This window comes from Leucopleurus acutus (assembly GCF_964270905.1).
Source record: "Leucopleurus acutus genome assembly, chromosome: 3".
NCBI classification, from domain to species: domain Eukaryota; kingdom Metazoa; phylum Chordata; class Mammalia; order Artiodactyla; family Delphinidae; genus Leucopleurus; species Leucopleurus acutus.
Genome location: NC_139145.1, coordinates 124,722,898 through 124,750,636, shown reverse-complemented (window position 1 = coordinate 124,750,636; position 27,739 = coordinate 124,722,898). Strand labels below are relative to the sequence as shown.

The following is a 27,739-nucleotide window of genomic DNA, read 5'->3' as shown; positions in this document are numbered from 1 at the left end:
CAGAAAAAAGGATGTCAGGTAAAAGTTAAGCATATTAGTTTCCTAGGGCTGCCATAACAAAATACCACAGACTGGGTGGCTTAAACAACAAATATATTTTCTCACAGTTCTGGAAGTCCAAGCTCTAAATGCCAGCAGGGTTGATTTCTGTTGAAATCAACAAAACAGCTGCCTTCTTACCGTTTCCTCACATGGCCCGTTCTGTGTGTGTATGTGCTCCTAGTGTCTCTTCCTCTACTTTTAAGGACATCAGTTCTCTTGGATTAAGGCCCTACCCATATGACCTTATTTAATTTTAATTACCTCCTTTAAAGGCCCTATCTCCATATACAGTCATATCGGGAGTTAGGGCTTCAACGTATGAATTTGGGGGGAATGTAATTTCGTCCACAATACTAGGGAAATCTAAATAAACTTTACTTAATAAGATATCAGTGTTAGTTCATTAAGTGTAAGAAATGTACCATATTAATGTAAGATAGTAATAGGGAAAATTGGTTTAGGGGTATAAGGGAACTGTACTATCTGGTCAGCATTTCTGTAAATGTAAACCTCTTCTAAAAATAAAAGTAAAATAAATTTTGAGAAATGTTTTTTTCCAAGAGTAAGAAGGTAATGATCTTTCTCAGTAAGATGCCAAAACTATGTCAATTGAAGCAGTGGGAAACAGTACAGGGTAGATTATTCAAGAAATGAAATTGGGACAACTAAGTAACTATTTGGGGAAAAGAAATTACAATTTTATCTTACCCAAATACTAAAAGAAAATTCTAAATTGATAAAAGATTAACAAGTGAAAAAAGAACTGTAAAGGTGCTAGAAGAAAATATAGGTGGATACTTACATGGTCTTAATGTGAGGAAAGACTTCTTAAGTATGACTCTAAAGACAGACTTAAAGGAAGACACTACTCACTAGCACTGTATAAAAAACTGTAAAGTTCTGTATGGAAGCAAAGAAGGAAGGGAAAAGGAGGGATAGATAGAAGGAAGATAGGAGGTGAAACTCAAAAAACAAATGACAAACTACAAAGTCTATTTGTAGTTTATGTGATAAATAAGGATTTATATTCTTAATATATTCTCACAAATCCATAAAGAGAAGATGAGTATGCCCTTTTTTTTTTTTTAATGGGCAAAGGACACAAATATACATGTTGCAAAAGAAATACAAATAGCCAAAAACATTATGGGGGGGATGGGGAATGAAAACAAAAATCAGTTTATTAATCAAACCAAAATAAGGCACTCTGTTGATGAATGAATTGGTATATCCTTTTTGAAGGGAAGTTAGATCATATATATCAAGTGCCTTAAAAGTGTACATATCTTTGACCTAAGAATTCTACTTATAGGAATTTATCCTAAGCGTTAGTAAAGATAATTCCAAATGACAGAAATATCTTCAACTAAAAATGGGGGTTTATCAGCATGGGAAGCTTAAGAACTGGAGCTAGGGCATAGCTGTGTCAGAGTTCAGCCAATGTCAGGAATCTCTTTCATCTGGCTCCATTTTCCTCTCATTCCATAGGCAGGCTTCCCACCCAGGAGGTGGCCTCCAGAAGCTCTGGGCTTATGTTTCCATTATGGCCAACCCCATAGTTCCAGAAAAAGTCCTGAGCCAGTTCTGTTTGACCTTGCCAGATTCAAATGCCCATTCCCTGATCTAATCACTGGTTAGTCTGCACAGGCCTATCCCATGTGTTCCCTTCTTCAGACAAGGACAAGGGAGTCCCAACCACATGGGCTGACAGTAGGGAAGGGTTATTTCTGAAAGGAAAAGACCAATCTACTGAAAGAAAGAATGTTGAACCACCCCCCCCAAAACATTTACTACAAATAAGAAAATCCAAATATTTTTCACACAGATATTATTTGCAGTAATGTTTATAAAGGTAGAAATTTGAACAAGACTAAGAATCCTAATATAAGGTGGATTTTAAATTATCTGTAGGACCAAATATTAGGCAATGAATACAAAGTTAGCCTAGGTACCCAACTAATACAATCGGCTATATAGTACTGTACTATAATAGGTTTATAATACTTTTTGCACAGATAATACATAAAAAACAAACACAAAACATAAAGACAACATTTTTAATCTTACAGTACAGTACCTTGAAAAGTACAGTAGTACAGTACAACAGCTGGCATACAGGGGCTGGCATCTAGTGAACAGGCAAGAAGAGTTACTGACTGGAAGAGGGAGAGGAGGTGGGAGATGGTAGAGCTGAAGGATTGTCAGCAATAGGAGATGAGGGCAAGCTGCAATCTCACTCAGGCCTGATGTTGATGGCACAGGGTCTGGTTCCTTGCTAGATTCAATTCTATCTACCCTCTTGAAAAAATGATCCAGTGATGTCTGGGTAGTAGTTGTGTTTTTCCTCATCATAGATGACATGGTAGCACTGGATTGCATTTTGAACGGCTGCTGCAACCTTTGTGTACTGTTCTACGTTCAGGTCCTGTGCCTCAAAAAACTAACAGTGCCTCCTCAAATAAAGAAAATCCCCTTGCCATTTCCTGTGTCATGAATCTCTTCGGTTCTTCAGTTACTTGTTCTTCCTCTTATCTCTCTTAGTCCTCTCTCTGGGCCTCCAATTCCATCAGGTCTTCTTTAGTAAGCTCCTCATTATAAGAACGAGCGACGTCTTCCATCTTTTTGCCTCGCTCCACTTTCTCAATTATTTTCACTTTTGTTTCCATCGTTATTGCTTGGTGCTTCTTAGCAGTACAAGCTACATCACAGCTGCTTTTACGCTTGCTTCCAGACATCCTGGGCTTGAAATAAAGATACCGTACTACTATACTCTATACAGTACTGTACAGTAAAGTACACAAGAGCACAACCACTTGTAGAGGATGCACACACGTGATAATGTACGCCACACACGTGAACTAACTTACATGATTGGACAGGCGAATGCACGTTCGCATCTTTGAAAGTTTGCAACTTGAAGGTTCATATGTAGGGGACTTACTATAAGTATATATACATATTTAGACATGCATAGAACAAAGTGTAGGAAGTGATATGCCTGTATGTTTACAGTAGTTATTGATAAGCTATGGAGTTACAGGTAATTTTGTTTTTTCTTTTTGCCTCTAAGGATTGCTTTACTTTGCACAAAGAAAAAACATACAAAGACAGTGAATGTATGTTAATCATGCTATGAAAGTTGTAAAAATAAGATTTCTATAATTCTTTCAATCTATAAATAGCTTCTGCCCTTTCAATGGCTTATGGCATAGTGTAGACAGGACATATTATAAATACACATATAAACCTACAGTTAAGTGAGATCAAATAAGTTTTGTATGATAATGTACGTGAAAACACTTTGAAAAAGGGTATGAAGTTTAATAGAATAGTATAAAAATGATAAATATATACAAGATCACTTTATATTAACACCCATACACACAAAATACAAAATAAGTTAAAATGGTAAGTGTTTGGACCACAATTGGAGGCAGGATGTTTGAACCTCGTTCTAACTATGTAAGTATAGGCTTATTACCATACCCTCTTCACAGATAAGGAAACAGAGACCTGAAGAGCAATGTGACTTTCCTACAGAAACACCGAATGACTGCATTTTAACTCAAACCCAGGTCTTCTGACTTCAATCCGCAAAAGCTTCCATAAAAGGTGTTAGAGAAATTCAAAGGCAGAAGTAGGTCCTGAGGCCCAAGGCAGTCAGATTTTTAGTTGGAAATGGCAGTTAAATTGGGCCTTGGAAGCTCAGGGGACATAAACCAGTGGGAAGGAGGTCGTAGGGCATTCCAGAGAAGTGACATGGACAGAAGTATGCTGTGGCCCATCTCTGATACAGAGCAGGGTGTGGTTTTTTCAAAGGATCAAATGTGGGTTAAACTTAAAAATTATTTTGTCTCACTGAAATTTCTTTTAAAAAAAGCCTGTTTTTGCTTTTCAAATACAAGTCTCCTTTCAAGCCCTCTCCCACCAAAAGGAAAAAAAAAAAAGAAAACTTATAAACTAGATCATTTAAGTTTCTATCCATAGTCCCTTAAGAACGATAACTTAAGTAATAATCAGGGATTATTTAGTTGGGTTTCTTAAGAATTCTAACCGAACAGAGAAATGAGAAGCTGTCAACACACTATACTAAAGACAAATTATGTAGGTGACAAAGTTTCACAAAGAAAGGCAGGGCCTTTCAACCCAAGTAGAGGAAGGCTGTCTGAGGACAATATATGTATTTTTTTTCCCTACCTTATACCTCTAAGGCTGAGTACAGAAGACAAACACCAATCATTAGGCAGTTTAACTGGCTCATTTGAGAAAGATCTGTTGGAGTTTTATAGCGTAAACTTAATGGTGGTGGAAATATGTTATTTTAGGTCTTAGACTATTAGCCTTTTCTCTAGTATTGTAGAGTCCGAAAGAAGAGTTAATTATCTGAAAGGCTTATAAACATCCAGTTGACACCTGAACAACGTGGAGGTTTAAGGCACCCACACTTCGTGCAGTTGAAAATCCGCTTATAATTTATAGTTGGCCCTCCATGTACCTGGTTCCTCCATAGAAACAGTTCCACATCTGCACAATCAACCAACCACCGATCATATAGTGTTATAGTGTTTACTGCTGAAAAACTCCGCATGTAAGTGGACCTGCCCATTTCAAATCCATGTTGTTCAAGGGTCAACTGAAATTGCTAAATAATTTGGAATTATCTATTGATACTCAAGGAGAAAGGTGAACAAAACCAGGTTTTTAGAGGTTACTGGCTACCCAGAAACGTGTTCATTCAGCATTTATTGAGGGCAGTCTTCTTGTCAAGGCTTGGTGACTGGTGTTACAAAGGCCAATAAAACAGAGCCATCTGCAGTCTAGTGAGGGAGGCTAAACTAAGACATGTACAGAAGAGGACCTTAACCCTCCTGGAAAAAGAGCAGGACAGGCCAGGAGAGGATTCAGGGACTGGTTTCCAGAGGGGATGACACCTCAACTGAAGCAGGGAGAGAAGTATATCACCATACAGAGGCAGCAAGGAGGCAGGAGAGAGCACGTTCTATACAGGAAACTGCAAGTAATTCAGGATGTCTAGAGCATACGATGTGAAGATGACATAGGAGCTTAGAGAGAGGAACAAAAGCCAAGTCATAGAGGCTACGTAAGAAATTTGGGTTTCATTGTTTAGACAATAGGGAACCACTGAAGGATTCAAAACAGGACAGTTTTCATGGCTAAATCTGAATTTTTGAAAAATATATATGTAACAGAAAATAACTGGATATCATCATCAATCATAAAGGCAGTCCTTAGTAATTTGATGCCTGCGAAGAGACTGCCAGACATCCACCCTTAGAGTGTCAGGCTCTTTGGCTCTGCTCCTCTTGGACCTCCAGCTGAACGGTGTGTCCCTACCTAGCATCCTCATTTTAGGATGTATAGGGAGAAACTGGGACTAATTCCAGAGAGCAATGATTAAAGGCAATAAAGGGATAAAAATTTACAGTGAAAATTAATTGCCTTTTTGTTTTGTTTGTTTCTTTTTGCAGTACGCGGGCCTCTCACTGTCGTGGCCTCTCCCGTTGCGGAGCACAGGCTCCGGACGCGCAGGCTCAGCGGCCATGGCTTATGGGCCCAGCCACTCCGCGGCATGTGGGATCTTCCCGGATCGGGGCACGAACCCGTGTCCCCTGCATCAGCAGGTGGACTCTCAACCACTGTGCCACCAGGGAAGCCCCAAATTGCCTTTTTTTTAAAGCAAGTGTTCACCTAGTAGAGAGGTGTCTTCTCCCAAAGAGGCTCCCACATGGCTCAAGACATTTTTGGAACTTCTAATTGCATTATAGGCCAGCCTGGGAGCCACACAGATTATCATTCTTGTCTCTTTATAGTTGCCTTTTCAAAATGCTGTATTCCAAAATAAGCACTGCCCAATCTGATTTTTTTTATCCTATTCACTAGACTTAGCACTGAACTAACTTTTGATTTATTCCTGAAGTTAAATACATCTTCACAAGATGAAAGTTTGTTACCTCTGAAGACATGCAGTCAAGTACCTGGTCAACTACTTACCAGCTACAAGTTTCTTGATCATGAATCTCTCAGGTTGCCTGTGAAATGGAGGTGAATAACATACTTCCCACCTACCCCACATAGTTATTGTGAAGACAGTACCAGACATGTGAAGGCTCTTCATAGACTGCTGTGTCAGAGGATGCTCTTCTTATTGTGCCCTCACATTTTGCAGGCAGTTTCAAAATGTACATTTGTTCTGGTGCCTGTGTGTTCATCTCCCCTAACAGATTGTTCACTTTAGGAGAGCAGGGCCTGGGTCCTATTTGGTTTTATTTCCCTGTTGTCTGACACTGGGTCTCACACATAAAAAGGCTCCAATATTTGTTGAATGAATAATTCAGTGTAGCTCCTTGCCTTTTACTCAGACTATATTTAAGAAATGGATAATACACTTGAGATTACTCAGTTAAAATAGGCTCAGAAGCCACTTAAGCTTCTTGAAGTATGTGAGTAGTTTGTCATTAGTAACCAGCTGTCCTTCATCTCTGAAGGGGCCAGAACAAATGGCTAATGAACTCAAGCTGAAAGCCTAAAGACTCTTAAATTTTAATGCTGTGGTCCTAACTTTGGCTGTATTTTTAGATCACCAGGAAAAAAACTTTAGATTACTGATGCTAGAGCCCCATCCTGAGACAATTAAATCAGTACCTCTAGAGGTGGAGGCCCGGTGTTGATAGTTTTAAAAACTACCCAAGTGATTGTAATGTGCAGCCTGCGTTTGTTGCTGGGCTCTGGGATTAGACTTGAGAAATATTGCCTTAAAAGAAATCCTATCTAGTTCTACATTAGGTACCATAGGAAATGGGAAAGAACATAAGGCATGCTCCCACCACAGTCTACAGGGAATAAAAACTAGCCATCACTGATCTGAGAGCAGTGGAAAAGCAGCAATCAGTGTGTGCTGAGCTATGAGAGGTCGTGAAAAGGTAGACCTGTGAAGAGCTCCAGACTTTCTGCAGAACCTGTTAGACATTTTAAAAGTTTATCATAGGGGGCTTCCCTGGTGGCGCAGTGGTTGAGCGTCCGCCTGCCGATGCAGGGGACACGGGTTTGTGCCCCGGTCTGGGAAGATCCCACATGCCGCGGAGCGGCTGGGCCTGTGAGCCATGGCCGCTGAGCCTGCACGTCCGGAGCCTGTGCTCCGCAACGGGAGAGGCCACAACAGTGAGAGGCCCGCGTACCGCAAAATAAATAAATAAATAAATAAATAGAAGTTTATCATAGAAATAAAAGACAGTCCCTGCCCACAAAAGAAGGTTAACTGTTAGGTTAGCAAACCAGCTAGTTCTAGCCAGAGGTCCTGGCCAATACAGAGGGTTTAAAGGCTTTGATTCCCAGCACCAATCACCATTCTGAGGACTGAGAACTCAACTGTGAACAAGACTCAAACTGTCTCAAATAACTGATGTTCACAACTAAGTGAACAGGCAATTACAAAATGGTGAGGGTTGATGAAAGAAACAAAATTAAGTTGGTGAGATAGGAAGATCCAGTCATTTGAGAGTTTTAAGGGTCGGGCTCAGCTATTTCAGTGGATTACAATAGCCGATAGTTACTGGTCAAAGGGATGCTAAAAGGAGATATGTAAGAAAGATTATTTTAGAACCTTTGGAGGTTAGAGGAAGGAGAAATAGTACAGACATAAAATAGTTAAGACACCTACAGCAATCTAAGGGTAGAGTGGTAAGTTCCTATATTAGGGAGACTTGGAAAGGGGAGTGTCTTATAGAATTTCTGATGAAAAAGATAGCTGTTTATATTACACAAGCATAAATAATTTAAATGCATTTCAGTCTGAAATGACTTATTAATATTGGAATTCTATATTTCACTTACTGTATGTCTGAGAATTATACCTCTCTTGCTTTCCCAATTAATATTAACTGCTGTCATATCTTAATCTACCTTACAATTGAATGAGAGTTTTTAAAAATGGATGTCAAATTAGTCAAGGTCAAGGTCCTTTTCGAAGACTCTCTTGTTTACTTTTGTTTATAATTCCACACAGTCTCATACAAGAAAAGAAAAAGAATAAACTTACTTGTTTTGGGGCTGTACCCCTCAGGTCTGCAAGCCTTGTAGTTGCCCAACCGTGAGACCAAAGAAAGAGCCTGGAAACAGCGAAAGAGACATCCAAGGTGTACTGGATAGGGAATCTTACAAGTCAGAAGCAAAATGTCCTGGAGCGACACCCCACCTATAAGGCAGACGGCAGGCAGGATGCAGCAGCAATCTTAGCTACTGCAGGGGAGAAGGAGGTTACCATTTATAGGGGGAATTGATGTCAGGTTGGCTCATCAGTTACCAGGGAAACCAGCAGAGGAGCATGTCCCTCTCAGCCCCTCAGGTTAACAATCGTCAGTGGGGCAGATGTTTCCCTTTGATAACCTAGCTTGGTGGAGTGGTTCTGGTCTAAGCATTAGAACGATAACCACCTGGGACGGGGCAAACACGTAGGCAGTTAGCGTTAAGGCTCTGTGATTAAGAGGGAAGATCAGTCATGTGAGTAGGTGAAGTAGGGACTGGTTGAGCAGGGGATGTATAGAGAGCAAGAGAACCGCCATCTTGAGTGGCCTGGTCATACACAGCCTCTATGAAAATGGTAAGCCTCCATATTTCTATAACCACTAAAGTCAATGTTCTTACTTGAGAATCTGATCTTATGAAAAACTGTTATTAATCAGAACTAAACTTTTGTCTTTGCCTTCAAATGAACAAGTTCTAAAATGTTCATATGTAAATGATCAGTGTGTGATTCCAAAAGCTTCACTGCTCTTGTTGGGCCAATTCTATGACCAGTCACAGAGTGGATAGTATTGAGTTATTGGTACATACAAGATTGTAAACTACCAGACCTTATGTACTTGAATTAAGTCTGTATAATAAGTCTGCATGTGTATTCTCACAGGAGACTGTAAAATGTGGGCATGCTTTCAATTCATGCAGTCTGTGATTTATGGAGTCACACAGGTCAGGAGTTTATTATGCTGAAAATCATAATAACTGTTTTGTTTTGCTTTTTAAAATGAAGTGACCGAAGCATGTTGAAAGATAAATGGGTGAAGCATTTTGATTATGTTTTTGTTTCAATTAAAGATTAAATATTATGCTGAGTAACCAGCCATGCTAAGCATTATGATATTAAAGCTGAAGTAATTTGTAAGCTGATAGCCCCTTCTTTCCTCTGGGTTTAGGTTTGTTATTAATCAAAATGTTGGACTTGTTTAGTGCAGTGGTGTATGAAACAAACAGTTGAAAAAGACAGCTACTTTACAGCTTTCTGTTCTTTCAGATTTGTAGGAAAATCTGTTTCTTTTTGTGGACTTTGTGCTGTTGTTCCCACGTCTAGATTTCATTTCTTATACCAAAGCCAACTAGATCTAGTAGTTGTAAGATCCTCTCATGGCATAGAAAGGAGGAAGTTGCCTTTTTATGGTTTTATTTGACAAATTCTGGTAAAGTCATTTTTGAAACATGGACAGTCCCTACTAGAAATGATTATAACAAAAGACCCATCTGTCTTTTGGGGCAGAGAAAGGGATAATTTTTAAAATAGAAGAATGTGTATATGGAAAAGTATTAATACGTTAACTAATATAGTGGGTTTTGTATTTTTATATCAGCATAGGAGTATTGAATAAAATTGTTTTGAAGGGAATAAGATTCCAGCTATTTTCTGGTTTGGGGTTAGGCATCAGCACAAATCATTTGGAAAGCCGCTGCACACTTACAGAAATACAGTGTAGGAGTCTGGGCTCCCCATGACGTGTGATAAGGACCTTTAACAGGACAGTCCCGCCACACTTCTAAACTTAGTCCTCATCAGTGGTAATACACTTACAATTTCTGAAGAGCTCACTCTAGGGTATTCTGCATAGATTGTAAGGAGTATCAAAGAAAAAGACCACCTCTCAATACCTGAAAAAAAAAAAAAAGCTCAATTTATTACTTTAATAAGAAAGAGCTTGCTTTTAGACACAGTCTCTCTGAGCAAAGCAGGTTGCAAACCTTACGTAGAGTTTTGGGGTCAGGGATTGTTTAGGGGTTAATATCAGCCTCAGAAGCACCATTATTCAGGAGAGACTGCTGGTGATTGGCTGGCTTTCAGAAGCATGTCACTGGCCTGGGTCTGCCACTGATTGGCCAACTTTCAAAAGCATGAGGCTGTCACTGATTATTTGGCTTTCGGAGGTGTATTGACTGAAGTGAGTTATCACGGATCATTTTGGCCTAGGCAAGTCACCATTAATTGATTAAATCCTGTTTGATTGATTCAGTCTGGTTATAGTGGTCACTTGCTACCATGGCTGGAGAATAATTATCCTTTTGCTAGGAGTTGGGGCTTGTTTTATTCTCAGACGCTAATACTCAAACAGTGTAGAAAATTGAAAGCACAAGAAAATCAGACTCTGAGTACTCCATCTAAATAAGCAATAATCCTATGCTGCACTTTCTAAATGAGGTTGTTTCCAAGGTTAAGTCCATGGAAATATAAAAAGTCAGCAGTTCTCATGTGTGATATTGCATGTTATGAAATCTGATGCAAATAATATATTATTAATAATAAAGTATAGAAATGCAAATGTGCTTTACCTCAGTAAATAAGAGTAGACTCTAGTTCATCCACATAATAATGTCACTCATACTCATTGCATTCTAATGAGCTTTTCTGGGAAGGAGGAGGTGGTAAGATAAAACTTGTCAACCTGGTGAACAGTCAACCCTACCGAACTCTTTGCAATTGTAGTATCATTTATATTGTAACATTTCATTTCCCTCACAAAATCGTTTTAGGATTCTTCAAAATCTAAGTATATCCATGGGAATTTTTAGCAAAAGTAAACTTCCCTCCGCATTTGCGGTACTGCAGGAAGAAAGGGTAGGGGAATCTCTGCTAGTACCTATTGCCCAATCCCTGCTCATATAGGGAAACAGAAATCACTGTAATATGTGGGTTTCATCTGCAAGTTACAACTGACATGTGGGGAGTGTTAACCCTTCAGGCGGTTTATCCCCATCTGCTGTGATAAAGTGTTGGGTGCGCCTATTTTTAAAACTGCTTAAATATTTAGTGGGGAAAGCCTTAGTAGTTTTGTTTATATATAAAAACTGATCTTTTCTCTTTCCAAATTCATTCACCTACCCTAGAATCTGGTTTTGGGACCTCCCTATTTATTCCCGGCACCTCCTAATGGGAGGCAGAGCTAATCACTTACATATTTCTCTGCTGCTAAGCATAGCCAGCTTACAACCACTTAGGATTCAAGCACATGTTGAGACCTTAAGACCAGTAAGCATTTGATAAAGTAGGAAAGCAGGGTGGTTAGATTTGCTGTAATCAACAGTAGGAGGAGGAGGTTAGTCCATGGAGCCGTGCCAAAAGCTCAGTTTCTTTTTGTACAAAAAATTTTTTAAACTCAGCAATTCCCCAGAAAAGGGATTCATAACACCATTTGAACAGGAATTTTCTGAACACATTCCCTACTTGACCCATTTAACTACTGAAAACAAAACAAAACAAAACCAGATAGGGCTGGTTTAATGTCGGGAGTTTTGCTCTGCAACCTTGCTGAGTGTGCTCTTTAAAGGAAGCTGGAAGAATGTTCTCTGAGTTTAGTTGAAGGAAGACTTCTGGGTAGAACTCTTTTAACTTCCCATCAGGAAAGGAACCTCGAGTGAAGTCTGAAGCAAAGAGACTCACAACTAGAAATACAAACCAACAAAACAAACTCCAGACATGTTTTTCAAATTTAAGTGTTTTCTGAGAAGTTGGCATCCATGTGGTATAAGCACCAGTAAACAATAAACCCATCTTGGTGTTTTGTACCCTTTTGGTTCATCATGCCAAGACAAGTGTAGTGTAGAATTTCTACTTTCAGTTCTCATGCAAAAATCGGTGAACCATCTCTCTCCCACTTTAGGATGTCGCATGTACTTCAGTTTGAGGATAAAAGCAGAAAAGTGAAAGATGCAAGCATGCAAGATTCAGACACATTTGAAATCTATGATCCTCGGAATCCAGTGAACAAAAGAAGAAGGGAAGAAAGCAAAAAGCTGATGAGAGAAAAAAAAGAAAGAAGATAAAATGAGAGTGATGATAAACCAGAACTAGCTGGAAATGTGCCTGCAATAAATGGCCTTAAAACAGCCATTGTTCCCAACAGCATCACTTAAGGGTGTGAAAAGAAGCATTTTTGAACTTGTCGTCTGGTTTTGAAAAACAATTATCTTGTTATGTAAATTGTGGAATGATGTAAGCAAATGCTTTTGGTTACTGGTACATGTTTTTTTCCCCCTAATTGAGCTTTTATATTGCTAAATCTGAAATAAAATCACTTTCCTTCTAGTTTACATGTTAACCATTTGCAGAATGTACAAATCTGTTTGTATCTTTTTACCCTAAAATATGTGACGGCTTCGTTTTCAAGATTTTTTATAAGACATCTTTACAGAAAGAATATTTAAGGGAAACCTCTTTGGCATTCTGTTACCACAGCACTAACTTTGAAATATGATTTTTAAATTATGTAATAAAAAGATTGATGGTTTTGTTTTGCATATAAATATCTAAAAATAGCCAAATCAGTAAGACTCAATAGCCTTAAATCTTAAGAAACCCCTAAGTGAATGTTCACGCCTGCGTCTAGGCCAATGCAGTCAAGACAATAACACACTAAGTAATGTCAGCCAAGCTTATTGCACACCCTGGCCTGACCCCAGGCTACCGGCTCACTCCTCTGCCCTTCTCAGCACAGCAACGGCAGGAGCACATGCAGAGGTCCCATCCTGGCAATAGAACTTATTAAGAATTTAGCCTTTTATGACAATCAGTCATGCTGGTTATTTACTATATATTATCTGTACTATTTAGTCAGTGTTTTCTAGAATCTGAACGCCAAGATTATACCACAGGTTAACTTCCAGTTACCTAGTAAAACCTCACCAGCCACGTCTTTTCAGGTAGTGTCTCATCAGCTCTCTCTTTTGAAGTGGAATCCAATAGGCTTTCTTGAGAGCGCTTGCTCTCACAACGTAGCCCCAGACGCTACACTAGAGCAGCAGCAGCATCACTTACAGCCATGTTAGAAATTCAAATTCCTGCCATACTACCCACCACCATTATCCCCATCCAGACTAATGGATCTGAAACTTTGATCATAGAAGGCTTGTTAAACAGACCGCTGGCTTCACTGCTGGTGATCCAATCTTTGGAGACTGACAATATCTAGTGAAGTTAAAAATGTTCATATCCAGTGATCCAAAATTTCTAATCCTAGGTCTGTTGCCTAAAGAAATTCTCACACATTGCTCAAGGGGACCTGTACTAAATATACGTTGAAGCATCAACCAAAGAGTGGATAAATAAGTTATTATACATCCATGCTATGGAATACTTTGTAAGCGGTGAAGATTAATAAACCAGAGTTGTGTGTACTAGTTTATCTTAAAAATAATGTGAGGAATAGGCAACCTCCTATATAAAAATTTAAAACACACAACTCACCATTATATATTGTTTACAGATGTATACGTGTAGCAAAAGTATAAAAACATAAAAACTAGTGGTTACCTCTGAGGAGGCAGAAGGAATACACAGTAATGTTTTATTTCTTAAGATAGATGTTGGGTAGTCAAGCCTCATTATTCTCTTTACATTTTGGTATGCCTGAAATATTTCATAATTTGTTCTTTATGATCTAGAACCTGAGGTGAGAAGACAGAAGGACACCCCCTTTCTTTTTGGCTTCAGAAGTAGGAGAAAGTTCCAAAGAGAAAAAGAGGGATATGATAAAGGTGTTCTGGGGAACAGATGCTAAGCCACCACAAATAAGCCAGTGTTTGGAAACGTGCCCTATCTTTCCCTCACCGCTGTAATATCAATTGTATTACAGATGTTCACAAAGCAAAATGTTGTTGTTTTCTAAACTCACAAAGTCTCTGTTGTTTATCATGAAAAGTATTACCACTGGATCTATTTGTATTGAAGTACCCCGTAGGTTTCTCTACCATTCCTCCAAGACTGTGTCCACCTAAAACAGTGTGGTTTTATCCCTAAAACAGAGGGGACCACAGGCCTCTAGGGCACAGCCAGAAGACTAGTATTCATAGGTTTAAAAGATAACTGAATGACAAAATTAAAACAGGCTGACTGAATGCGCCTCATCCTGCTTTAAACTGCAAGGAGCAGAAAGATCTGAAATTCCACAGAGATTAGAATCTTACCAGAATTTCACCATGATAATAAAACTCATTTTGAATTTAACTGAATAATAGCAATAACAATTTTTTAAAAGCTTAAGAACATGGTTAAATTATCTGTCATATATAGTATTAAATGTGCTTATAGTAAAATCTTTGGAAATGTCACAGGAACGTTTTTGGGCCATGTGAATTGCAAGAATGAAATAAAATAAAATGAGTTCAAAGACCAAAAAAAGAGAAAACGTAAGACAATTAGCCTTTATAGTTCATTCTAATTTTATATTTATTTGGATTTATTTTTCTCTATGTACTTGCCCTAGGGATGTTATCCTGAAACAGTGAAGTCCGGTAGCCATCTCCTTTGTTATCTATGGTGATGCTGGGCATTGTGGAGAGAACAGAAAGAAAAGCAACTCCTGGCAATTGTTTTTTCTCATTTTCTGACAAGCCATTTTTTTCACTTTGGTTGAAGCTGTCAGCGAGGTGAAAGTTAAAATGAACTCTAGACCTCTCCTTTCTCAATAGGTAATTGAAGAAATGCAGATCGCTCTAGAATTTTTAATGGTATAATATCAAAACACACATTATCACATGCCCTCAGCTCTCTGTATGCTCTGTGGCCACGCAGTCAGTAATGCATCTGCGGCATCTAAAAATGGGGACACCATAGAAAAAGGTCATTAAAAAGTGTGAGGAGATGAGTGGTTTGCTGCTGTTGTTTTTAGAACAAGTTCAATAAGCTATGGTGTCCTTATCAAACTGTCACTACCAAGTCTCTTGATAGGATCTGACGTGTGAGGTACATAAACCTGTGCTGTTGTATCACTGTGGCCTGAATGGAAAAGGTTAGATAAATGCAGAATATTGCCCCAACATGCTGTTTAATCTTGGCGATAACAAGAAAGAAAATGGATGTGTGAAGTGAGTTACCATTGAGGGTTGTATCAGTATAAGCAATTTGTATGTACGGGGTGTAGAGAAGTTAAGAGGGGTTACATTCTTTAACACCGTCATTCACAAAAAAAAAAAAAAAAAAAAAAAAAGCAGGTCTGGTTTCTCTATGGCTTTGACTCCTTTCCAGTGACTCTATACAGTTTATCATGGGGTACCACTTCTGCTTACTAGAGACCAGGAGGTTTTCCTGTCTCACATATATTTTATCTCCTTTCTTTTAGCTTTTAATGAAGAGAGGTGAAACAGGAGCCATATTTTAGAGAAATCCTTTCTAATAAGGATTCGATGAAATCTGAATTCCTAGAGAAATAAAACACCAAATCTTACTAAGATGGGTATTAGAAGTCCCCTGCTTGTAGAGAGAATACTCATTTATTCCCCCAAATCTTCCTTGACAAAGCTATACTTGAACATCTTTGTCACAGATGCTAAGGGTTGTGCTAATCCCTGTGCAGAGTTTTCAGTGGTACACAGCTAAATTGGCTCCCTAAAAAAACAGAAAGCAAGAAAAGCCCTGATTTGCATCATTTGCTGACTTCTGTGGTGTAAATACTCTCACCATGGCTGATTTCAAGCCACCAAAGGTAGCTCCAGGATACAACCGGTTATTTTTCCCATTCTGTTTCATTGCTAGCTAAAAGCTTATGTAGTAACTCTTGCACTGGCACTAAAGAACTCACAAAGGTTTTTAACCTTTTTCCAAGATGACAACCTTCAAGAGTATTTCTCTTTTATGTGATTACTTCAGACAATTTGGTGAAGTTCTAAATTGTAGCAACATCTGCACCCTATGCTTTTTATGACTAGTTTGTACCTTTAGATTCTCTGTTGAGGGAGTTTTCCAAAGTCACTTGGCTCACATTTATTTTTCCCTCTGCTCATCTTTTTGCCTCAGTTTAGTCCAAATCTCACAGAAAAAAAAAAAAAAGAGGGGGGAGAAAGGAAGGAAATGTAATTATAGTTCTTTGAATTATTCTCTGTAAGTGATAATGTACAAATCCATCATTTATATTTTTTTGGAAGATATTTTGGGTTAGGGATAGAGAATCCTACCTGGAGGGAAGACTGGCTTCTAAGTGAAATGCAGACAGGAATCTGGTCTCTCTCTTCCACATCTGCTCGGGATTATTCCTTTAAGTTCAGATCATGATATTAATTCATGTTACTTGATCAGCAAAAACATATTCGGGAGGCTTTCTTCAGAGCACCAGTCAAAAAGAAGGTGTTCTTTGTCTTTTAGAAAATTGTTATTTTCTCATTCCACGATGCCAGAAATGATAATCATTGCTGCAGTTCCAGAACTTTTTAATAATCAGGATAATTTTGAGAGCAGAAATCTCTTAAGTGACTTTCCCATTTATTTTCTGACTAATCTAGTTGGAGCTCTATTATTCAAGTGTTTTAATAATATATTTGAAATGAAGGGCATCATGTAAAAAAAATAAATGACTAAAGTAGTATATATTCTATGGCTAGTTCTCAACGGTTATGAATAAACTTAAAATTTGTGAATTACCTCTTTTTTGTATGATGTGAGTAAACTGTTCTTTAATTTGCAATTTTTTAGAAAATATTTTATTCAGGGTAAGAGGTATGTGACCACTTTATCTCTGTTCTAAACTTTTACTATATTATTGGTGTAAATGAATAGACTAAGAATGGGTACTATCTCCCAAGCAACTAAAGAATTCAACAAGTGATTTTTGAATTAATTTAGAAAAGTTATATATTTTGTGAGACCTAGGTCCATTTCAGAGTGAAGTTTCCTAATGACCATCATGTGGATTTCATGTCCCATCAAACCTGACATGTCCAAAACTGAACTCACCTACACGTCCTAGCCCTTCCTCCACCAGACCTGCTTCACCTGCACTTTTCCCCATCTTCCCTATTGGCAATGCCACTTTTCTAGTTACTCAGGCCAAATAGTTTGGATTCCAGTCTTCATCTCACACCCTATATCCAGTCTGTTATGATAATCTGTTGGCTCTACCTTCGAAATATATCCAGAATTTCACCATTATTTACCACTTCCCACTGCTACCACCCTGGTCAAAAGGACCATAAACTTTCATGTGGACTACTATTTATAAAAGCACTGTAACCAGTCTCCCTGCTTTCACACTTATTTCCCTAAATTTATTAACAACATAGCAGCCAAGTGAAACCTCTTAAAACATAAATCACATTGTTATACTTCTCTGCTCAAAACCCTTCAACGGCTCCCCATTTCGTTCACAGTAAAAGCCCACATCTTCACAACGGCCTATGAGGCTCTAGATAATCACCACACCCTCCCCTCAATCCCTGACCTCCTCCCTTACTACACTCCCCATCACTCACTGTACTAGCCACACCAACTGTCCAGCACTTCATCAGATGAGCTAGGTGTGGTCCATCTCAGGTGCTCTGCACTGGCCAGTTCCTCTACCTGGAATACTCGTCCACCAGATGTCCAAATGACCGACTCCCGCACCTCCTTCAAGTCTGCTCAAATGGCCCTACCTCCATAAGGCAGTAACCACTCTACTTTAAAGTTGCAGCCCATCCCCACCCCACATTCTCAGTCCCTCTTAATCTCCCTCTCTAATTATATTCAATGGCACTATGAACTCCTAAGCACTCTGCCTTATTAACTTATTTAACTTACAAACAACCCTATGAAGTAGGTATGGGCCCTTGTTACCATTTTACAGATGAGGAAACCGAGCCTTACAGATGTTAATTACTTATTGTTTATCAATCACCTCCCACCATAGAATGCCCTCCACGAGGACAAGGATTTTTGTCAGTTTTGTTCACTGTTGATCCGGTGCCTAGAATCATGCCTAGCAAAGAGCAGACATTTAATAAATATTTGTTGAATGAATAAATAAACCAGTATATCCCCCCCCGTGAAAAAACAGGATCCAATATAGTGTTATTCCATATTTTATCACTTAATATTACCATCATTTCATAAAGTTAGGACATTTTTACACTAAAAATGAAGGAAGGATATAACTTCAGAAACAGCTCTAACGTTTGAATAAATTTAGCTTTAGGAAAACCTTACTACATTGTCTTTTTCTCATTTTAACATAAGCCACTTTGTCACAGGTGGGCACAGATCCAAAGACCATTTTGGGAAAACCTCTCTGTAGGAAAAGCCATTTACACCTATATGGCTTCCTTGAGTACCTGCTCTTTATAGAAAGCAATATTCTAATTCCTGAGACTAGAAAGAACTGAGGGCCAACATGCAATGTGTAGAACGCAAGGCTATAAGGCTTCAGACATGCAACTGCTTTAACAGAAAAACTATATAACTTCTCAATATCCGTTTTCTCCTCTCTCACATGGGAACGATATCAGCTGCCTTACCTACCTAGCTGTCACAGACTAAAGAAGGAATAAACAAGAAAACCAAGCTTTTACAAAGCTTATAATGATAGGAGCTAACATTTAACAGACACTTACTTTGTGCCAGACACTCTCCTAAACACTTAATCTGGATTAATCCTTTTAATCCTCATAAACAACTCTATGAGGTAGGCTCTATTATTATCTCCATTTTACAAATGAGGAGGAGACTTGAGGCTTAGCAAAGTTAAGTAATTTGTCCAGGTCACACAGGAAGCAAAGCAGCTAGAATTTAAAACAAGACTGAATCCAGAGTTTCAGTTGATCACTAGACTACCATGCCTCTTGCTACACAAACCAGATTGTTATACAATACACCTCTAATATAACTATAGAGTTTATAATCCAGCAGGTAGAGAAGGAGGCTAACACTCTAAAATAAAAACACAGCACGGTGATTTCAGTTGAAAAGAATTATATATGTAAAAACCGAGTGAGTGCTAGAAGGAACCAAGATTGTGGTTTAGTGGGATTAATCTAGAACTGCTTTGTGGCGGAGGGAATTCTGACCATAATTTGGAAGGAAGGGAGAACATGGCATCGAGGAGACAGGTCCTGTTCCAGGTGAAGAGAAAGTTATACGGACAAGACATTAAGACAAATGTAGGAGACAGTGATGTGTCTACATAATGCCAAAACATCTGGTCAACTGAGTTTAAAAAAAAAAACCTCCATCAACACAGTAGATTTCTTCAGTCAATCCAGATGTTTGGCGTCTTGTAGACAAAACATCCAGATGATTAACTGAAGATCTGACAGAGTTGACTGAATTAACCGTGTGTTGTAGCATTGTATAGACAGTGTCAGGACGTTTGCTTGGCTGGAGTGGAGTCCAGCTATAAAGGAGATAATGGTCCAGGCAATGAGAGGGGACCTGGAGCTTGGATTTGATGCAGTTGGAAGCTGCTGGAGGAGGAGTGTGATGGAAGTGATGCTTAAGGAAGAGGATTCTAACAACTATGTGAAAAAAAAATATGGTGAGAGGAAAAGTTGTAGACAGGAAAGAGGATGTGAGTAGAGTGCAGGTGTGTGTGAGGTAATTAGAGCCTGGACCAGAATCAGGCTTGGGAAAGCAACAGGAAGGAACGGATCTGAAAAACATTACAGAAAAAGAACAGGAAGTCATGATGGGCTGGACAAGGGAGTGCAACTGCACATCACCCCAAGGTTGGAAGCCTCCAGGCCTGGGAAAGCAGCTGCTGTCAGCCTCACCACAGTAGTAAACCAAGAAGGAATCCCCAAGAGACCCCTCCCCTCAACCTCCATCCAGAGTCCAGAGCCAGGCCCACAGGCAGGGGGAACTTGGAGACCACAAACACAACTCTCATGAAAGGTTTCCTATTCATTTTAGCCACCTAAGTTGATTTCCCTTCATGTCCAATTTCATGAAGGGATTGAGAATGCTAGATTCAGATTGTCAGGTAGACACAACTTCAGTGAAAAGTCTAAAAAGACAATATTGTAATGACATTTGCTTTTATACAGCATATAATGTAAATTAAGATGTATAGGGGTATGAATAAATTAGATGAGATGAGATGAAGAGAAATTATATAGTACCTATATTACCTAGTTAGCATTATAAAAGTCTGTTAACAGGCACAATTAATGGCCGAATTCAAGAATTTACATATTTTTTTAAACCCTTAATTTATGAAACCTTGGAATGTTCAACTCTTGGCTTGGATATTTTGCAGATTTTTTTAAAATTCCAAATATCTTATTAGACAAGAATCGAGTTTATATTTATTTATAAATAGTCACAAATTCTAATTTACTAGGATTCGAACTATGATAGTGTGCTCCCACTTATTAAAAAAAATTCTAAATATCCATGCAAGTCATCGTTTTGCAAATTTGCATTTTCAAATATTTTCAGCCCCAGGCTTATCAGCCCACACAACCAGTTATGTGCCCTTTACAGACACAATCGGGGTTTCTCCAACTGCTTCCTTGTTCATTTCAGGAGGGAAGGAAACTTCAAGAGAGGTTACTCTCTTTGTTCATGGTTTGGAACAAAACTGAGGATCAATCAATCTCTCCTTCTCTCTCTCCCCCTCTCTCTTTCTCTTTCCCTCTCTCTCTGCCCCCCTTTCCCCTTCCCCCCACCAGAGAAACAACACAGAATGTGAGACCATAAATATATTAACGTGTTCCATGTCACCCTGGGGGAGGTGGAGGGGTCAGGAAACTTGTTAAAATCAGTTTCCCAGGCCTCAGAAATGACAAGTCTGTTGATCTGGGGTGGGAGCCCAAGAATCTGCTGGTTTTTCTGTTTGATTTTTAACAAGCTCCCCCAACTAATTCTGATGACTGTTTTCTGAAAATCAGACTTAGATCCTGCCCTAAAGTGGAAAGCTATAGAATGAAAAGCATCCGTTGGAAATGCAAATCTCAAATGGTAAAACAGATTTAAATTTTTTTTTCTTACACATCCCTTAATCTTTCCTTTATGTAATAAGCTCCTACGTAAATTCACTGTGTTCTTTGATATGCAGAATTTTTCATAGAAACTGCATAAAGTCAAGCACACCTATGCAGTCAACCTAGAAGCCCAGAAGACAAACAGGACAGCCTGTCTGTTCTCAATTCACAGCACTGCCCACTACAGCCCTTCCCGGACACAAATGTTTACATGATGGGAAAATGTAATTAATGATCTTGGTAAGTCTTTCTACTGCTCCAAGGCTAAGTGAGTCACTTATTTATCAGATAGAAAAAAACAGTTGGGTTCACTGAAACAATGGGTGATTTATCCAGGTGTGTTTGAATATAACCTTCCCACAGCCATCTTTTTGTAAGAAATACTTCAAAGTTAGTAGATAGCAAACTAGTTATTCAAAAAGTTAATCAGTGAAATGTCCCCCATCATAACATCAAGATTAGAGTGTTTGTTCTCTACATATAATCGCTTAGGTACCCCTTTTTTGGCAGTACTAACTCTACTGCAAGAAAGATTAGTAGACTTTTTTTTTTCACTGGTGCTATGGCTCCATTTGCCTTAAACTCAACTCACTCACCTAAATCTTTTCCCAAGGATATAGGAAAAAGAATAAATTGGGAGAATTTTATTAGAGGCCCTTCATTACCTAAGGTGTAACGATTAAAAGTCAAACTTACTTTTATTGTGCTTTGAATGATGCTTTTGAAACAATCAAGGGTTTCACAGGCAACCCAAGTGGTTTTGACTTGAGTAGTGATTCTTTCCCACTTTCCATTCTCCTGCCACTTTCAAGTCTCGTCTAGCAACCATGGGAAATGGTCTCATGCCCTAGTGGGAGGGAGTTAGGACAAGCTAGGATTGCAAAAGAAAACCCTTTTCAGAACATAAAAAGTCCTTGCATTCTGATACAGGTTAAAACAAAGAGAAAGATTCATTTCCAATGATCCTCTTTTATCCTCCACATAAAAATACTAATCTTCAATGCCTCCATCTCAACCACAGTATTGATAAGGGTAAGAAATAAACAAATTCTCCTTAGAGTATTTCATTGATTCTACTGCTTTAATATCATTTATGGTATACAATGGCTTCCAGTACCATGCTTTTTTCCTCAGGGCCATTGATAGCCCATTTGGTGCCTCTGTGTGAATTAGAAAAAGGCACCCATTCCTCAAGGCACTTTACTTCCATATGTCAGAAAACTGTGATAACATACTGAGTTTCTTTGAACAAGACACTTTATCACATCTGCAGGAAAAATCACCATAACAAATGTCAAACCTATATTGCTTATGATGTGAATTACATCCCCCAAGACGTGGTGCCCTTGTGCAAAACTCAACAGCACGGCTATGCATAACAGCCTTTTCTCTCACCCCCTTCACTGTCAGCCCTCTCCATTCGCAAGCCCAGCCCAAAGGCTCTAGAGTCCTACAGAAGAAACTCTATAAAACTGCTTTCTTGAAGATAATCCATGATATTCTTCCAGCCAAACTCAAATCTAAAGCCCACTGGGGTCCCTGGAAAATATAAGATGGAATCCAGGTGATAAGGTCTAACCTCTTATTTTGTGCTTCATCTAGTTTCCTTGCCTGCAGTGGGCTGTATGCAGAGGACTTGCACCTAACACATCGGATTAGAGTTCCCAGCGCAGAACCGCTGTGCTAACACCCCAGCTTGGTAAGCTGTGTGGAGAAGCACTGCACACAACACCTCAATTCAAGATGGCGGCAGCGGGCCATGACCGGAGAAGCTGCACCAGGCACTGCAATCTGGAGCCTGAGCCACAGCTGCTGCAGGTGGTGAGAACCCCGCTCCCTCCCCTCCCTGCTAAGGAGATCCCCATAAGGCAGCCCCGCCCACAGCCTCTGCTCTAGAGCCCAAGCGTCCACCTCTCCATCCTCCGATGAAAGAAGAAAGCTTTCCTTTGCTTCTGAACCGAACTTGGTCTCCTTCTACGGGCTCAAACAACACTGGGCGGGAGGACCCTTGTTGGGGCCTGACTAGACAGGGTCCGATAACACTGCCTTCTTGGAACTCTCTCCTCCCACCTCATAATCCTGACTCTCCCTTTCCTACCAGCAATTCTTGTCCTGCTCCTCTTTTCTGTGGACTCTGTTCTTAGACTCTAGCTCTGAGGAATCTGGTCAATACTTCCTGAGATAAAATGGTCTTTGGAGCCAAGGCCATTTAACAGGTGGAAGCTAGAAGTGCTGCCTGTTCCATATGACGTAGCCTGTACCACCTCACTGTTCCCACAGCAAATACTTGTTTTCCTGTAAACTTGGGGCACAGGCTAGTAGATTTAGTGACAAGACAGTAATCTATGACTTGGGCCATCTGATGTTCCATCTCACCTGCAGAGGCCCATGGCTTGTTCAGGAAATAGATCTATCTGGAAGTTCAGACTCTACAATAACTAAACAGACTTCTGAGCATCACTGTCCAGGACCACAGCCCTCTGCCTCTGGCCCCCAACCATCTGCAACACTTTGAAGAAAATGTTTCTTCACCAGGCTTACAATTCAATGGCCACCCAGTAAGATGTAGAACAAAGACACTCTTCCCAGGCCTGTGAGCTGTATGCGTAGCCAAAGTGTCTCTCCACAGGCTGATGATAGTCCCAGGTTTAAGAATGAGGTCCTCGGGGCTTCCCTGGTGGCGCAGTGGTTGAGAATCTGCCTGTCAATGCAGGGGACACGGGTTCGAGCCCTGGTCTGGGAAGATCCCACATGCCGCGGAGCAACTAGGCCCGTGCACCACAACTACTGAGCCTGTGCGTCTGGAGCCTGTGCGTCTGGAGCTTGTGCTCCAGCAACAAGAGAGACCGCGACAGTGAGAGACCCGTGCACCGCGATGAAGAGTGGCCCCCGCTCGCCGCAACTAGAGAAAGCCCACGCACAGAAAACGAAGACCCAAAAATAAATAAATAAATAAATAAAATTAAAAAAAAAAAAAAGAATGAGGTCCTCATGACCTGCCGAGCTGAGAGAAGATCGTGTTCCTGATTGACATTCTGATGTGGTCCATAACCTGCCTTTGGCTCCTGGGTGAACCCTCTCTGTAGGTATAATGTGAAAATGTGTTTAGTGCCTCTCTTCAAAGAAAACCTCCTCTCTGCTGACAAGGGTTAGTAATATGCTAGGATGGTACACTTACCTCTCGCTGTCTCTCTTTCATTCCTTTAAATATCCAAGACACTCAGTGCCTCCTGAGGTTTATTAGTTAATAATGGGGCTTTTTTTTTTTATGACAATCCCATCAAGTACCACCTGAAGAAGAGGAACCATTTCAAAATCTGTGGTGGCCAAAGAATTCTTCTAGCACCTGCATGCACCTGAATGCAGTTCCCCTTGCCTTCTATCCCACATTATCCTTACTGTTTCTAAGTAAAATGTCTCCCACCAACAGGGGAAAACAAATTGTTTTATTTTGTTTTCCTGCAAGTGCACTTTTTTCCAACAATCTTTTGTGCTGGAAGTTAAGTAAACATTGACCTAAAAATGTTACAGCACCTTCAAGAACCAAGAAGTTTTTATTCCCCCTTCTCATCCAATATGATGGGGCCAAGTTTGACATTTCCATAATGTTTAAAATATAAGGCTAAAAAAAATAACCTTGGTGGTCACTGGCCTGACATGCGTCTGGTTAAACTTTAAGGAAACTGCTTCCAAGATAGGATTTAGATGCTTCAGAATTTGTTGGAATGTGGTCAACAGAAAAATAAAATTTCAAATCCTGGCTTACTGGCCTGAAGGACCTCCATGAGGTAGACTCTATACAGGAAACAATTCCATCATCCAAAGTGAATATTCACTCATTTTTCTTTTCCAGCCAGGAGTTTGGAAGAAGCGAGCAGGCAATGTAGTCATTTGGTAACATCCCTCCCACTGCCAAAATGGATTAATGCTGGGAGATCTTACAACTGGTGAGTAATCGGTAGTGCTTGCAGACCCTCCAAGATCCCCAAGGTGTGATTATTTTCATACATGGATTTCTGTCATCATCCTCCAAAGGGTGCTTTGTCAGTTTCTTTAATTTTCCCTCACTGGACGCTCAAGCCCATGTTATGGCATGGTCTCCAACTCACTGCCAATCTCCTGCTCAAACCAAGTTGGTGAGCACTTTAGAGACACTGCTAAAATGTGAGGGCTATATTAACAAAATTATACCAGCTTCCTCTTAAATGATTCTGGAAACGTATGAACAGTTATTTTTAAAAATAAAATTTAGAACCTACTCATCCTCTGGTTCCACTGATTTGGTTTATTATACCCCTACCTAATACTCAGGTTGATTTTAAGATGTCATGGACATACTAAAATCTCAGACTATGAAGAACCTAATTGAAACAACAACCCCAAATATGTGAGTTTTTAAAATAAATGCTCTTTGCATCTTTTAGCATTGACTATCACTCATTCCCTAAACTTTTCTCACCACCACTACCCCAACTCTTCAACTTGTATTCAACTCCTTTCTGGGACTAAAAGGGCCTCTGAAATGGGAAATATGACATCAAAACTCACACTTGGGAATCAAACAGCCAAAAGATCAAGCTCTGTCCCTGCCACCAACTAGCTGGGAATCTTTAGATGATACACCTAAACTCTCTGAGCTTTGGTTTCCTCATCTGTAATTTGGACATATAGTTTCCCTCAAAAGATTGGTGTTTCTTTGACCTGAGTTGAAAGCCCTTCCCCTGGGCTTAGAGTCCTGCAAACCTTTGCCTCCTAGTCACTCAGGAAGTAGGTACTTCTGTCCTCTTCCCAGATCCCTTTAGCTCTGTGTCCCAAGTCTTAAGGTCAGCCCCAACAGTAAAGCTAATTTTGGAAAACTGGGCCAAATGTATCTCCAGAACCTCATTATTTCTGACCACCAACCCCACCCCCAGAAACGCTGTGTTGCCTAAGCTGAGCACTGCCCCTGATTCACAGTAGCCCAAGCCATAAACCAGTGGGCCCTCCCTACCTTATCTGGTGTCAGAATTACCCAAGAGCTCTGAAAACCACAGATGTCTGCCCCACTCCCAGCCCCTGGAAGCCTCTATTTTTAAGTTTCCTGAGTAATTCTGATGATAACCCCAGTTTGAGAAGCTCTGATTTTAGCAGCCACCAAACATCCCTATCTGTTCCTCCCATGCCTTGGAACTGGATTCTCTTTCCTGAGCTACATAAACCCACTGCTGTATCTCCCAAACCCAGTTAGTTGTTGACTCTGGTTACTATGAGCTCCGAACAGGTCACAGGGACTCAAGCTGCTGATTATGGCTTAGGAACCCTCCTCCACATCCCCAGCCCCTTGCGCCCAAGAGGAAGAAAAGGCATCACAGAAATATAATCAAGAGAGCACCAGGGTTGTAGAATCAGTAGCGGCTAATGTGGAACAACGGATCTAAGTCAAAAGATTTAAAGGCCTGAGACGCCAACAGTGATCAAAAGCAGATAAACACCCTTCACCCTGCCAAGGCAATCTAACATGATGCAGCACTGAGTGAACTGGTGAAGTTCATAAAGCAACCCTAGTGAGACCTTTGTTTTGTGTGTGTGTGTGTGTGTGTGTGTGTGTGTGTGTGTGTGAGAGAGAGAGAGAGAGAGAGAGAGAGAGAGAGAGAGAGAGAGGGAGGGAAGGGAGAAAAAGAAAGAAGGAAAGAAAGAAAGAAAGGAGAGAGAGAAAAAAGCAAAAGAGAAAGAAAGAAAGAAAATAGATTGTGACAAGTTGTGATATGATTAAAACAAATTAGCAGGGCAATTTGTGTTTGTGGGTATTTTCAAAGGGTACCAGTGCTTCTCACCTGGACCCCAACTCCAGCTCTCTCTCCACTCATCCCCAGGTTCCAGGTACTTGCCTAAACCCTGCTCTCTGGTATGGTTCGTAGTGTGATTCACTGTTTAACATTTGCCTGATAAACTAGACAACAAGCACAGGATGGGGGAGCTGGGGCACTGAGCTGCAGGGACTCCAGTGGGAGCTCCTTCAAGACTGACCACAAGGCAAGTTAGTATAAGAATCTGCTGTAAGAGGAAATGCTGGGAAGGCAAGATGGAGGCGTCCCTCACTCCATGTGCTCCTGGGCACTCTCCCTAGCGTTTCCTTCTGAGCAGAGCCCAGTAGCTTCCCACATAAAATGCTTCGAGTCCTTTGCTGGACCGGCCTGAAAAGTGTGTCACCTCACCAGAATTCTTTTCAGAACATTTTACAGAGCCATTCACAAGAACAACATATTTCACTGCCAGGTGTCTTTACTGACATCTCAGACCCCCTACAGTCCTTTGATCACTTTTTCTCCTAGAGGACACAGACAGCTTTTAGCAAGACCAGTGTGAGGAGCTTCTCCAAGGAAAACAGATGGGATCCAAGGTGCATTATCACTCAGAGGGCTTCTCCAGGGATCAGGAACCCTGTTCCACAATGCTGCTAGGTGCCCATTCTGTTTTTGCTGCTGTGGCTCCTTGCAAGGGCCAGTGCGGAACATAGGCCTGCACCCTGGCTCTGGATCCCAGAGCCCTGCCATCCTCCAGCAACCGGCTAACAAAGCGTGCCAACAACGGTTTGAAACCGTTAAAACAATTTTAATAAAAATAAAATCATGAATAATATAACTATAAATACAGATCTCATTAAAACAGGAGGCTATAAAACCCTGTACTTTAAAAATAAGAACGGCCTCTCTAAGTGCAT

The 27,739-nt window shown here is 40.1% G+C and overlaps 1 protein-coding gene across 1 annotated transcript in view; it reads left to right on the top strand.

Annotated features, from left to right (window-relative positions):
• Window positions 1-12,592, top strand: part of CWC27 (CWC27 spliceosome associated cyclophilin) — a 224,906-nt gene extending 212,314 nt beyond the window's left edge. Inside the window, exon 14 of the mRNA XM_082837378.1 lies at window positions 11,979-12,592. Within this exon, the coding sequence (XP_082693504.1) occupies window positions 11,979-12,141 (163 nt within the window). The 3' untranslated portion in view covers window positions 12,142-12,592. The remainder of the gene's footprint in view (window positions 1-11,978) is intronic.
• Window positions 12,593-27,739: the final 15,147 nt, after the last annotated feature.